The sequence below is a fragment of the Atractosteus spatula genome, chromosome 2 (genome assembly GCF_055471065.1).
Source record: "Atractosteus spatula isolate fAtrSpa1 chromosome 2, fAtrSpa1.hap1, whole genome shotgun sequence".
Lineage (NCBI taxonomy): Eukaryota > Metazoa > Chordata > Actinopteri > Semionotiformes > Lepisosteidae > Atractosteus > Atractosteus spatula.
This window is the reverse complement of record NC_142707.1, coordinates 12,472,246-12,487,747: the sequence shown is the minus strand read 5'-3', so window position 1 is coordinate 12,487,747 and position 15,502 is coordinate 12,472,246. Positions and strand designations below refer to the sequence as shown.

At 46.6% G+C, this 15,502-nt stretch overlaps 1 protein-coding gene across 1 annotated transcript in view; it reads left to right on the top strand.

Moving 5' to 3' along the window:
- LOC148839282 (uncharacterized) overlaps positions 1-15,502 on the top strand; it is a 94,448-nt gene that overhangs the window by 67,813 nt on the left and 11,133 nt on the right. Inside the window, exons 17-18 of the mRNA XM_088929321.1 lie at positions 1,459-1,536; positions 12,124-12,279. Of these exons, the coding sequence (XP_088785447.1) occupies positions 1,459-1,536; positions 12,124-12,279 (234 nt within the window). The remainder of the gene's footprint in view (positions 1-1,458; positions 1,537-12,123; positions 12,280-15,502) is intronic.

Sequence of the window (15,502 nt, the reverse complement as noted above, 5' to 3'; positions counted from 1 at the left end):
ACAGGAAGCCTTTGATGTGGCTGAGTGCCTGGAAACTTAATGAAAAATGTATAATAGCCCTTCCGCTCCACAACCCCCCCACCCCACTCTTGTGACAAGATTGTTTTGCACATCACACGTGAAAACCACTTGTTAACATCTTTCTTTTATTCTTTTTTCCTTCTCCTTGCTGTCTACTGGTTGTGCTTTCAGCCAGTCAGCAGTTCTCAGTAATGAAAACATTTGATCCAGAAGCCCTGTCTGGATGTATAAAGTATGTGTGTGTGCTTTGCCCCTCTTAGTGTATGTGCTGGGTGCCGTCAGCCGTCTTTGACCCCTGAGCTGTAACAGACCACTCTTTTCCCTCTCACAGGCCCTGCCCAGGTCTCCGAATCTGTCTCTCTGTTTCTGTCTGAGTCCTTACACTCTTGTTCAGACTTTGCAGTGTGAAGGCTGTAGATTCCACTTCTAAAATCCCCGGGATACATTTAAAAAGAGTAGGAGACATATCCTTGAGTCAGGCCTTGAAAGTTTTCAGAATTCCCTTCCAGCTTGTGCCTTCTTATCTTTCTGTATTTAAATCCCAGCTCCAGCCTGAGCTTTGTAAGGTGCCTTGAGGCCAGATCCTGACTAGCTGTGCTATAAAATTCAGCAGTGTACTGCACTGTGTTCTTTCTCTCTGCTTCTCAGGGAGGAGCACTGTATTGTATGAAGGTGGTTCAATAAGGTAACAAAACTTCTCACAATGAAAACTTAGTTCGTCTTGTGGGTTTGGATAGGTATACCACTTTACCAGCTTTGTCTGTTACATCGTCAGCCCATAGAACTGTGTGCTACCTGCCCATGCTAGCACTATGTATCAGTTTCAAAATGGCTGGTCTTGTGCAAACATGGTGGCAGACTTGTTACAGAAGGCTGTTTGTCAAAAATGGACTGCATCAAGGCACATCCTGCTGCGTAATAATACCAGGCCACGTGCAAGGCCAGTGAGGTTATGGCATTACAGGTGGGAAGGGCTTAACCGCCCACCTCACAGCACCTGTACACAGGACCACAAACCTGAGCTGCACCCGCTGATTTTCATCTCCTTGTTTCCTGAAAGAAGCACTGAGACGATAACTTGCAGCCAGTGCTAGAGTGCAGGTAAGCCTTGGCTGCTGGTGATTACCACAGATCCCTACTTCTCAGGATCTGATGCAGTGGCATCCTGATGGGACACCTGTCTGAGCAGGTTTGCACACCATGTGGGAGAGGGGTGTGGTATACCTGGAGCTATGTGTGAATAAATGCATTATCATGGGAGCTCCAGTTACCTTATTTATTGAAATATCCTTGCATTTTTGTGTCTCCACTCTCTCCATGCTGCAAGTTAAGCCCAGCATAGCAATCTGTCCTCACCCTGAAAACTGGAGGGGGGCTCACTCCAGTGGGCCTTCTGTATGTTTGTCTGCCAGTTCTGAAGTGCCTCTTTCTGTTCAGGCTCACTACCTGTGCCACAGTCTGCTGGCACTGGCTGGCATCATCGTGGGAGCACACAACCTGCCCAGCAGACAGTGGGTAAGACACATCTCTCTTAAATACAATCTTAATCCATTTATTATTTCACTGTCTTAATATGCACAATGACAGTAGTTTTAAAATCATCAGAATTCGTTTTGAAATCATCTCCAAACTGATGAGCATCAGCTGCTCTTTTCCTGAGGTCCTCTGAAATCTCTTTTGAATGTGGCATGATGTGTTTACCTGATTCTAATTACCCTCTTACATGTGCTAAGGAAACTAAGGGTTCACTTATTATTTTACATATACTGATTCTGGATTATTATTTATATTTTTATTATTTTATTTTTATTCTTTAAGAAATGACCAATTTCAATTAAGTTCAGTTGAGTTTATTTGTCATATGCAAAAGTGCAATGAAATGCTTTTTTTTCTGTATGAAAAAAGCTTTTTTCTATATAATCCAATACAAAGACATTAAAGGAATCACCAAAAACAAAAACAGAACAGCAGCAGCAACAACAACAAGTTAAGTAACATAAAATCTTTAAAATAAGTCAGACAAGCAGTGTGAGAAGAAAAAGAAAAAAAACATCAATATGAGTCAGTGGTAGGGCTAGAGTTCAGTAATCTGACAGTTTGTGGGAAGAAACTGTCTCTAAATCTGGACGTTCATGCCTTTATGCTCCTTTAACGCTTACCAGAGGGAAGGGGAGAGAAAAGTGAGAAACCAGGATGATTGGTATCATGAAATTCAATGAGCAAATCCAATTAAATAAGAATATTCTGGTGGAAAATAATAATTCCCACAATTATACTGAGGGTTCAGATAACTATTCTCTGCACTGTGGATATTTCTGTCTGCTTCTATAATTTCAGAAAATGGATAATTTTTTATACAGTTAAAAATTGTAATCAGTATTCAGTCAGGGGTTTTTTGGGGGTAATACATCAGATGTTGGAGATTGCACTTTATATATGCATAATAAATAGGGCCCAAAAATGTGCAGTGTGTATTGGAAAAGCTCATTTCCTAGCAGGTTAATAACTGTGTTAGTGGTCTGTTAATATGTTCTAGGCAATAGATAATTTATTAATGGAATTTGTCACCCCTATCTAGAGTGTAATGCGTTTGTTATTAGTCAAAGCAGCTTGTTTCTTTGAAACATTTTCTTCTTTGAAAACGGCAATCATAAGAAAATATGGCACAAGGCCAGAGAAATTAATCACACGCGAAGAGACAGTGAGGGGGAGGCAAACAGAAATCAGGAGCTTCCCTTACACAAATAGCCTTTAGAGAGAGCTGGTGGTATTTCATTAGACACCTGCTGGTTATTTTCCTAAGGGCTCTTCCACTGTCCAGCAGAAAAGAGAATTCTTCTGCACCAGAGCTACAGGTCTCAGTGCTTTGACTCTCAATAGAAAGGCATACTGGACTGGAGTGCCTCTTACTTCCACAGTCCTTTCTCCTCACCTGGGCCAACAGACAGGCAGAAGGTCAAGGGGCTGTTTTTCGGAAACATAGCAATGATGGTGTTGAGCAGTATCAGTAGTGTCCACATGAACAGCAGATGGGCAGGAGCAGGGGCCCCTCGAACTGTAGTCCCCACACGAACAGCGGAGGGGCAGGAGCAGGGGCCCCTCGAGCTGTAGTCCCCACAAGAACAGCGGAGGGGCAGGAGCAGGAGCCCCTCGAGCTGTAGTCCCCACACGAACAGCGGAGGGGCAGGAGCAGGGGCCCCTCGAGCTGTAGTCCCCACACGAACAGCGGAGGGGCAGGAGCAGGAGCCCCTCGAGCTGTAGTCCCCACACGAACAGCGGAGGGGCAGGAGCAGGAGCCCCTCGAGCTGTAGTCCCCACACGAACAGCGGAGGGGCAGGAGCAGGAGCCCCTCGAGCTGTAGTCCCCACACGAACAGCGGAGGGGCAGGAGCAGGAGCCCCTCGAGCTGTAGTCCCCACACAAACAGGGAATGGTCATCAGGATCTGCCTCAGTTCAGTGAGCAGACCGCTGAAGAGGTGAGAGAGACAGAGAGCTTGTATCACTGTCACATAGACACATTTTCAATAAATTCTGTTTCCACTGTTCCTGTCTTTTTTCCCACATTATGAAGCTTTGACCAGTGTACAAGAATAAAATACACAGATGTGTCCGTAGGGCAAGCTGGGCTGACTCTAATTCAGAACTCTCTGGCTCCTACAGGTAATCAAAGCAGGTGACTTTGTGTTAGGACTGTCAACACACATTTAGAAATGCCAACTGAAAATTAAGTATTTAACACATGCTGTCTTCCAAAAAGTGTCCTAGAGACTCAAGGGTTGAATTATAGCATCAGTTCCTGCTGCTGCAGTGTCACTTTTAGCAGAACCTCAGATTTTTTTTAAATAAAAAATTGAAATTGGCATCTCCATTTTCATTTACTTACACAATTTGAAATCGCTGATGCTTTCAAGACTGATCTCTCCAGTAACGACTCCTGTATCTGCACAGGAGACTAGGAGAGATGAAGACACGCTACTCTGACACACCCACCCACAGAGCCCCAGACACTGGGGCATGTCGGATCTCTCATCTGCTTTGGCCCACCTGCAGGGGAGTGGAAAGTCACACTGGTGGCTGTGCCTAGACGAAAGACCCGTGAGCTTCGACCCTACAGCAAACTAACCCCAGCACCACTTGCGTGGAGATCATGGTGACAGTCTGTGCAGATATTTTCCATGTAGGGCAAAAGACAGAGCACAATGATATTCTGTAATTTGGTCAGGGTGCCTCTCAGAAAGCCAGTAGCTCCATGTAACAAGCCCTTTAAACTTAGCCCCTGTACATCTTAATGTCTGCTGTGTAGACTTGATGTGTTTGCTCCTGCCAGCATGAAGGTCAACTTCCACTGAGGTCTCAAGTGTTGGACGGTGATAGTTTGGCTGCTGTGGCAGACATTCTGCAAACAGTGTACCAGCACATGGATAAGCCCATGAGGAGGTGCCAGAAACGAAGAGGAAGAATGGGAGACACCTGTATTTTATTAGCACAGCCACACTGCCTGGGCAGAGGGGGGGTTGAACAGGTGCTGTTAATGAGGACTGTGAGTGGTTCGCACTCCCTCCTCTCTCGCCTCGTCCCTCGCTGTGGCTCTGTGCTGGGGGCAGGAGGTGGCCTTGGTGTGAGACAGATGTGCACAGAGGGAGGAGGAGGAGCAGACACAACATTTATATTTGCTCTGCTGCACCTGGTGGCATAGTTAAATACTGTACTGTTCCTTTTTCCTATATGCTACAAGCTGAAAATATAAAGCATTTCTGTTCCATGGGCAACAGTTAGATTTTATGACTTATGTTTTGCATAATCCTGTACTGTATTAATGTGAAACTGGCCATTTTTAGTCTAGTTTGATTCTGGACAGGATAGCAACATGGATATTTGTGAATTAAAATGTCATTATTACTCCTGAAATTGAGCTTCAGGAACTCAGGAACTCCCCTACCCCACACCAAGCTGAAATCTTCTAAGTCAGTCCTATTTTAACAATTCAGACATTCCAGTTTCTGGCAGAAAATCCTGTCTTGTTTTACTCCTATCTGTTAACAACCCATCAAGTCTGATTCCAAGGGCAAATTTCACAGCGTGCTTTTAACTCTGCTGTATACACCACAGGAAACCAAATCTGAGCTATTTCTGGTTGTTGTACATTTTGATTATCAAACACGAGAGATTATGTGTTGATTGCATGAGTGGAAGAGAAAAGAAGGATATTATTAAGGAAGTTCTTCATCATTCTTTTTGAGTTGAGGAGGCTTGGGTCGATGTCGTCTTGGCTGTTTTATTTTTTTGTGGTGACTTCCAGACAGCAGAGGCTGTGAAAAAAAGTGTTCAGCTATGATGAGTGACACCAAGGAGTGTATGTGGTGGTCAGGAAATCCAGAGGAGGTTTGATCTCAACAAAGCGCTGAACACTGTGGTCGATTGCCCTATCGGGACAATTTGAACCCAGGACTCTGCCGTCTAAACAAATAGATGGTGAATGGTATCAAACCCTACCCATCCTATAGCAATTATTCTATTTTCAATGGTAAAGAACATTTACGGATGGTGGCTAGCTAGCGATATTATTGGACAAAATAGATAACTATATGTTGTCTGGAATAAAAGGAATATAAGATAAGATCACTTTATACAATTTCTTGCATTAGGAACTTTCTTTTTGCATACCCCAGCTTGCTCTCCATGAGACTCACAGGCACACAGATGGGGAGAGAGAAGCTTGGGGTCAGAGTGCAGGGTCAGCCATTTATACAGCGCCCCTGGAGCAGCCGGGGTTAAGGGCCTTGCTCAGGGGCCCAATGGAGTAGGATTCCTCTGCTCGCTGCAGGATTTAAACCGGCAACCTTCCAGCCACAGGTGTAGATCCTTAGCCACAGAGACACCGCTCTGCCCCCCTTTATATTTTTTTAAAGTTATATATTTTTAATTTCATCTTATAAACATAAGGGAAGTGTGAGTCTGGGATATTCTGTATACACAATTCCATATCATAACTTAAGACCGGAAATGTGTTAGGTAAAGTGGATCTGTGACATCAGTTTTCCTAAATGCATACTTAGGACACCCTATCTCTAAGCACAAGATAAGACTGGCAGCTAGGATGTTTCTGTAAGTGGCCCCAGAATGGAGTGCAGTATTCATCTACAGTAACTAGGTCACTGTGCAGCTGCAGGATAACCTCTCCCAGCTTGTATCCTACACTCTTTGTTTTGTATCCAAACGCCTTACTCGCCCTTCTTTTTTTAATCGATTCTGCGCTGTGCCTGGGCTCTGACAGCGCAGGGCCTCCTACAGCTCTTCAAGCTTCTGCCCTGGCGTTTGAAGTCATTCACTTGCCATGCGGCCCGAGCTCTGAGCTTGGGTTTTTTTTCCCCCTGAAGCTGAGTAAAGGAGCGTGGGGGCGAGGAAAGCTGTCTAAAGAGAGATGAAAGGCTAAAAAACAACCAGCTTACATCTGAGCTGCCTGTAATAGCGAGGTGCTACTGGAGCCTCCGCGGGTTTCTGTCCTCGAGCTGCTGACTCACTGGCAGCTCTGAAACACTCCTCAATTCACGCTAGCAGGAGAGCCGCCTGCCGTCTCCCAGTCAGCAAGACGGCCTGCGAGAGAGCCGAGAGAGACGATTGATGTTTATTATCTCCACACCGTCACCGTTATTTAAAGCCCTTATCTCTGTGTTCAGCTGAATCACTGCGGGCCAAGAAAAACTCTGCCAACCTCTTTCTCTTCCCAATTAAACAAAATCCCCCATTGCCATGCACTCGCTGCAGCGCGGTTGCCAGCAGTGAAATGACAAGCCAATACTCGAAAAAATAAATACTGGCAATTGTTGCTAGCTATTATGGGCATGGGAGCATTGGAGCAGTATCTGCCAAGTATAAAATCAGCTTAAGAGACACAGGTCCCTGTTCTGAAGACACCAACTGATGCATTTCACCTTCTGTATACTGATAAGAAAGCAAGGCAAACATTTTGGAGGAATCTTTCAGTGTGCTAACTCAGGAGTCTCTTACAGACAAGTTCAATTTTTCTATTTAGCCCCTGAGTGCCCTGGCTCTGCTCAGTGCAGGTGGGGCCCAGCAGGTGTGGGAATGCCGGTTGCTTTCTGGGCTGTGTCATTAGCAGGCTGTAACCTGGTTTCCTTTAAGGGACAGTCCCAGCAATGGGGGGAGGTGAATAGCTACTGACATCTTTACATTTTTTTCTGACACCTCCAATTTGCAACTCCACCACAGAGAAATGTTCAAGGAGCCCCCAACCCCTCCACACACACACAGATAAAGTTTAAGTATGCAATACGTGTGATCCCCTGTAAGATTAGGGGACCGATTGCTCCCATGTGGATTGAAAAAATTATCTGTGTAGGGGGCAGGACTAGGATCAATTTTAATCACAGTTACACTACACCAGAAAAATGTTGCCCAAGTCTGACAAATCTCAGATTAACCCTGGTGAAAATTCCTTCAGCAATGTGAAACTCCAGAACAGCTCTGGTTTCCCTCTATGCAGATCTTTCATGTAGCTCCGTCTTTCTCAGATAGCGTGGTTGCCATTGCTTGCCAAGTCTCACAATGAAAGTGCTGAAAATCCACACTAATCCACTATTTAGTGCTAGCAGCAACATGGAAAGTAATTTCTATGATGCAGTGGAAATACTGGCACTGGTGTGGTGTTGTATAGCCCAGAGGCTTCGAGCCAGGAGATTGTGTGCTCCTGCTGACCTTTCACTCTAAATCTAACTAGATTGTAAAATCATCATTTTCAAACAGCAGATCTGCCGTGCTGTGATCAGTGTATGGTGGATTTGTTGATCTGCGGGTTATCATTAATAGCAGCATTATTGAAAAATTGCTTACAAACATGCTGTTGGATTGTGTATGTCCTTATTGAGAAATGGAAGCCCCCAACTAAGAAAGGTTGAAAACCCCTGGTCGGCCCTGTGAAAGTGAGCAGGACGATGGTACTTTACATGCTAACGTACAGCTGATGGTATTTTCACACCCCCAGTCATTTTGGGTCATTCTCCTTATCTCTTGCATTCTCAGCTCTAAGTACCAACATACTGTAAGTACTGGATCCTCATGCTGCCCTGGAATGGTAGCTAAGACTTTTTTAGAGTTGCTGAAACCAATAATTCAGATAAATGGGCATTCAGTAAACTGAATAGATATATAATGTACAATACCCTCCAGATTTATTTATACTCCTGATGAAATAGAACAAAAAAACATCATATAAAAACAATATTTAGTAGCTGGCAAAGAAATTTCAAAAATGTTACATTGTAACATACTTTTGTGGAGTCTTCAGAGAGCTGACTTTAACCATGATGATGTTGATGTTACTGAATGCCTTTTATGTGTTACCTCCTCTTATACTCTTGAGAAGCAGGAAACCTTCAGACATCTCTGAAGTCGCATTGCACTTCCAAACAGCAGAATGATATTGTAGGTTTATTTTTGTCACCTTTTCTTCAATGGAAATAAATGTGACAGTAGTGTTTTCTAGATTTCTAGTTTCCTACAGTTATTTATGACAAATGTGAATTTGCTCCAGCACGGTGGTGCAGTGGTTAGGATTGCTGCGTTGCAGTGCTGGGGCACTGGGTTCGATTCTATCTGTGTGGAGTTTGCATGTTCTCCCCGTGTTCGTGTGGGTTTCCTCCAGGTGCTCTGGTTTCCTCTTGCAGTCCAAAGACATGCTGGTACAGTAAGTTAATTGGCTTCTGAGAAAATTGGCCCTGGTGTGAATGTGTGCCCTGCAATGGACTGGTGTCCTGTCCAGCATATACCCCACCTTGCAGCTATTGCCCGCCACAGGCTCTGGCTCCCCCGGGACCCAGTCTTTGATACAGTATTTAGATGGGTGGATGACTATATGGTACAGTACATCAGTACACACTTAGGTTATTTGTTCCTATTTTGTTAAGGGTATGAATAAATCTGGAGGGAGCTGCATAGTTTAAAGCCATCTTTATTATTGCACTTAATACATTGGTGAACAGCATTTGCAGAAGTGGAGGATGCCCATACTTTGCTGAGAATGTACCTGTGATTGGGCTAGGAGAAGGGCTTGCACCCAACTTTCACACACCAGGCTAATCAAAGCACATTGTGCCTACAGATGCAACCCATTACAGGAATGTTGTGGCAACGCAAATTGATCAAAGAGAAAAGATCAAAGGCACAAATTGAGATTACCGAGTAGAAAGAAAGAAAAAATCAGGTGTTTGGCTGTGGAGTGTTTTCTGGTGAGAGGGAGTGAGAGAAGGGGTGCAGGGCTACGCAGCAAAGGAAAATGAAAGAAAGAGCAGGTGAGAAGGACCTCCAAACAAAGGGAGGTCTGGGGTGGAGCTGTGAAAAACTGAAATCTGTAAATGAATGGAGAGCTTTACAAAGTAAAGCCACTTGGGCTTCCGGTGTCCTTGTGGAATAGGAGTCCTGGATTCCCTGAGAGAGAGAATGCCGACAGAAAGGTCAGTGTGATCATGGGCAGGAGAGGTGAGATGGGGAACTGCTGGCCTGGAGAGGTCTTTGATCCCCACCACGTTGATGCGTTTCCCTGTCTTCAGCCTGTCTTCCTGTTTCGGCAGGGCTAATGGAAATCAATGTAATGAACTACATTGGTCTGTGGGTGATCATGAAATGACCAGAAAGGCCATGTGCTGTATATGCTTGCTGCTGACTCTACTATGTATTTGCATGGATTTTATATTGGTTATATATTTGCAGAGATATTTGTATTGTGAAATCATTGTTTACAATATTGTCACAGGCAAAATACGACGTGAACACAATGCTTGTGTAATGTTCACTTGTCAGTTTGGGAGTTCTGGGGCATGCAGATTCTTTACTAAGGTGTGTAAAAAAACCTGTAGTTACATAAAATCATATAAGTATGTCTACCATGGCTGTAACATTGTGTCTATAGTTGTTACAGCTATAGATAGCTGACAAACCCAAACTGCTCCATTCCAGGGACACTGCAAACAGTTTGCTCAAATATGACATAACCGTACCACAGTCTTCCAGCCTCATTTGGACATGCTGTAACAGCATTTAGTGGCAGCTGGGACAGTAACAGTACAGAGAGGAGGCAAATGACTGAGGTGTACTGATAACCTGATGCCCAATCAATTTATCATATTCTGACCCCGATGTAAGTGGAGAAGTATTTTTCAACATTACTACTGTGATAACAGTCAGACTCTGGTGTCCACATTGTATGGCATTAACATGTTCTCTCCCACTGACCTGTATTCCCCGGGGAATATCGCAGCATAGAAAATCTCATTTCCTACAGACACCTGCCCTGACGCCCCCCTCCCCCAATCTCTGCATTCATCTCCTAGGCTGTTGCCTGGAACACGAAGGTTGACAGCTTCCACTCACCGACTCCGTGCAGTGTGACCTGATTGTACCATCTGAAGAGAGAGAGGGGGAGCTAGAGAGAAAAAAACACAGAGGGAGACACAGGGCAAGAGAGAGTGATGGAAGGAGAAACAGGGAGGATAATGGAAAGAGGGGAGATGAGGAACAAAAAGTGATTTTCTGCTTTGCTCTACCAGTATTCCCTGCTGTTTTACCAGGCTCCAACATCACTACCCTAGACTGTGGTACTGCCAATTCTTTACCATAGTAAAAAAAATGAAGGTGTAATCATGATGTGTCATAGTGCTACAACAATCTAGCACAGTACCAGAGCAGAACGTGGCGACTGTAAGAGGCAGAGCAATCCCTGGTTCAAGTACCAAATTCCTATGCAAGTTTACTAGGGCACAGCCTGGAAGAACAGCCCTGCAGAGCTCAGACTTGGACATTCTCACAGGTCCATGGTGTTTTGGGAAACACACGCTTATTGTTTCTTCGCTGACAGGTAATGAGGCTGCCTGGCGAACTCCCAGCGACCCCGAGAGAGAGGGAGAGGGCAGGGTGTGCCTCTCAGTGGAAACCACCAGCACGATGACACGCAGGCCTCACTCAGAATCTACCGGGACAGAAGGAAAAAGCATTAGCAAACATTAGTCCTTCCAGTTTGAACCACAGAATGGAACAAGTTGGAAAGTACCACATCCTGCCAAGGCGGAAATTTTGTCCTCGGAGGGTCTGAGCCTCCACCCCTCCTCTTTGTAAACCCGATGGCAGTCTCAGTTGACCACAGGAAAAGCAACCATTGACCGTTGGTCCTGGATCCTGCCGGGGTGGGAGCGTTGGACATCAACTACAGAGTCCTGTGCTTCTAAAATGACGTGTTCTAGACACATTATCTACACACACTTGTGTTTCATGAAGACCTCATGAGAGAGGGGGATACAACATTCCATAATTTAAGAAGGTGTGCTTCCCAGGAAATTTTAGTCAGTTATTTGTTTTATACCACATCAGGTGACAGTGCCTGAACGGGTTAAGTACCCAGCCATTAGAAAGAGCTGAGATCCGGCACTGGCACTGTCTCTGCCCCAGGAAGCAGGGGCAGTGCCAACAAGGGTGAGATGCCAATGTCTAAGTGTCTCCATCTCGTTTTCTCGTTTCTCTCGCTTCGCGGTTAATTGGCTTAAGGGGGATAAATCATTTGCAGCTCCGGCTGTCATTCCCATCGCCTCTTCCTATCCTAATCCCCTAATCTGTTAAATCCCCTTCTCTGCTGCTGCGCCAACCTGCATGCACCAGGCCTGCTCGAACCCCTGTGCTGCCTGCCTGTGTCCTGGTTCTCTTGTTGTGTTGCAGTGGCTGGGGGAATGTTGAATCAGTGGGGCAGACAGGAAGGCATGACCAGGGAAGATAGGGGGTTTCTTTGCCTGTTGGCTCTGGAATCTTTTGAGCTGGTGCAGCTGGATTTAATCTGTCTGGCGTAAATCTCCGTTAGCATGACCCCTAAGCACACATGAACACTCAGATAGACACACTACCACTAGGGCATGAACAGTTACATACAGAATTACACAGTGCAGTAAACACATTAGATGGGCAGATTGCCAACCTCTTGTGTACAGTCGGAAATCAGTCCCACAGTGCATTTGTCTGTATATCTAGGTGAAGGTGGGTTTGCTTTTCTGTCTGTCCAGCCCAGACCCTGAGATGACCCCTGTGACCCTATATCATTCCCAGGGTGACCTGCAGCAGCTGTGCTACCTGCTGGAGCGCTATGTGTTGGCTGGGATCCGGGAGCATGGGCACTTCCTGTATCGCAGTGTTGTGAAGGACCGTGCTGCTCGCTTGCACGTCATCTGGCTCCGCCTGCTGCACACGAACGTGCCTCCGCAGGTAACCAAGGCTGCACTCCCCATCGCACTCACTGCACTCACTGTCTGACAGACTGACAGACTGCACTGCCCATCACACACACTGACAGACTGCACTGCCCATCACACTCACTGACTGACTGACAGACTGCACTGCCCATCACACTCACTGACAGACTGCACTGCCCATCACACTCACTGACTGACTGACAGACTGCACTGCCCATCACACTCACTGACAGACTGCACTGCCCATCACACTCACTGACTGACTGACAGACTGCACTGCCCATCACACTCACTGACAGACTGCACTGCCCATCACACTCACTGACTGACTGACAGACTGCACTGCCCATCACACACACTGACAGACTGCACTGCCCATCACACTCACTGACAGACTGCACTGCCCATCACACTCACTGACTGACTGCACTGCCCATCACAGTCACTAACTGACTGACAGACTGCACTGCCCATCACACACACTGACTGACTGACAGACTGCACTGCCCATCACACACACTGACTGACTGCACTGCCCATCACACTCACTGACTGACAGACTGCACTGCCCATCACACACACTGACTGACTGACAGACTGCACTGCCCATCACACACACTGACTGACAGACTGCACTGCCCATCACACACACTGACTGACTGCACTGCCCATCACACTCACTGACTGACTGACAGACTGCACTGCCCATCACACTCACTGACTGACTGCACTGCCCATCACACACACTGACTGACTGACAGACTGCACTGCCCATCACACTGACTGACAGACTGCACTGCCCATCACACACACTGACTGACTGACTGCACTGCCCATCACACTCACTCACTGACTGACAGACTGCACTGCCCATCACACTCACTGACAGACTGCACTGCCCATCACACTCACTGACTGACTGCACTGCCCATCACAGTCACTAACTGACTGACAGACTGCACTGCCCATCACACTTACTGACAGACTGCACTGCCCATCACACACACTGACTGACTGACAGACTGCACTGCCCATCACACACACTGACTGACTGCACTGCCCATCACACTCACTGACTGACTGACAGACTGCACTGCCCATCACACACACTGACTGACTGCACTGCCCATCACACACACTGACTGACTGACAGACTGCACTGCCCATCACACAGACTGACTGACTGACAGACTGCACTGCCCATCACACTCACTGACTGACTGCACTGCCCATCACACACACTGACTGACTGACAGACTGCACTGCCCATCACACTCACTGACAGACTGCACTGCCCATCACAGTCACTGACTGACTGACAGACTCTACTGTCCCTCATACTCACTGACTGACTGACAGACTGCACTGCCCATCACACACACTGACAGACTGCACTGCCCATCACACTCACTGACTGACTGACTGCACTGCCCATCACACTCACTCACTGACTGACAGACTGCACTGCCCATCACACTCACTGACAGACTGCACTGCCCATCACACTCACTGACTGACTGCACTGCCCATCACACGCACTAACTGACTGACAGACTGCACTGCCCATCACACTTACTGACAGACTGCACTGCCCATCACACACACTGACTGACTGCACTGCCCATCACACTCACTGACTGACTGCACTGCCCATCACAGTCACTAACTGACTGACAGACTGCACTGCCCATCACACACACTGACTGACTGACAGACTGCACTGCCCATCACACACACTGACTGACTGACAGACTGCACTGCCCATCACACACACTGACTGACTGCACTGCCCATCACACTCACTGACTGACAGACTGCACTGCCCATCACACACACTGACTGACTGACAGACTGCACTGCCCATCACACACACTGACTGACTGACAGACTGCACTGCCCATCACACAGACTGACTGACTGACTGACTGCACTGCCCATCACACACACTGACTGACTGACAGACTGCACTGCCCATCACAGTCACTGACTGACTGACAGACTCTACTGTCCCTCACACTCACTGACTGACTGACAGACTGCACTGCCCATCACACTCACTGACAGATGCACTGCCCATCACACTCAGTGTCTGACAGACTGACTGCACTGCCCATCACACTCACAAACAGGTGGAGAGGCTAAGTTAGCACAACCGAAATCAGTACGTTTTTTTTCCCAAAAGGTGGAAAGGGGGCACAGCAGAGTGCAGTTCTCTAGACATCAGCATCCAAAATATTAAATTCTGTTGACTTGCAGGTCTTTTGGGGTTCATTATGGTCTACCTATGAAAGGAAAAGCACAAACGAGCACTGACAGAGCCACTGTATATTGAAGAGACCCAGCCCTGGGTAATTGGGGGCAGGGGGTCACTGACAGACCTGTTAATGTCCTGAATATATTAAAGCTTGAAACACCGGAGCCTCAGTGCTGCCAGCCTCTGCCTCACAGTCACACTGCCTTCAATTTGTTTTCATTAAGGGAGAGTAATGTAATGTTGTCCTGCCCCAGGCACTGTGTAATGAGAAGGATTATTAAATGATATTATAGCCATGGCCACTGACATACAGGCTATCCTGAGAGATACAGAGGGAGAGGAGAGGTGGAGGGTGATGGAGATACTGGTGGAGAGATGGGGAAACAGAAAGAGAGATGGAACTACAGAGGAAGAGATGGAGATTCAGAGGGAGAGATGGAGATTCAGAGGGAGAGATGGAGATGTAAATGGAGAAGGAGAGAGAACTTGTGTGTTACATTTTACAGCAGTTGGTGCTGTGGGAAAGAACCTGGTGAAGGGTCAGAGAAAGGTAGGGAAGAGAAAAGAGAGGTACAGAAGGAGTGAGGGAGTGAAAGTTGCCCAGGCTGTGGTACTTAGAGGCTAGAGCTCTCTATGCACAGCTACTGTGTGCAAACTGGATATGAGACTGAACAGCAAATGTAGGTTATAGAGTGAGCTTGAATTAGCTCAGGCCTTCAGGGACAGAAAGAGAAGGAGGGATAGAGGGAGAGAAAAGCATGTGAAAATTAAGTTTGCAGTGGGTAGCTTGTTTGTATCTTCCATCGGATTAATAGTATCGTGGCCTTCACTGGCCAGGTCCAGTGGTGCTGGTCCTCACCAGCTTGTGGACACTTTAAATCTCTGTTGTTCTGTGTGGTTTCTTACCTCTGTGCTGCCAGCTGGTCCCCGATTAAGTGGACTCTTTGAGACAGAAAAGGCCTTGCTGGATATTGTCTCTGAA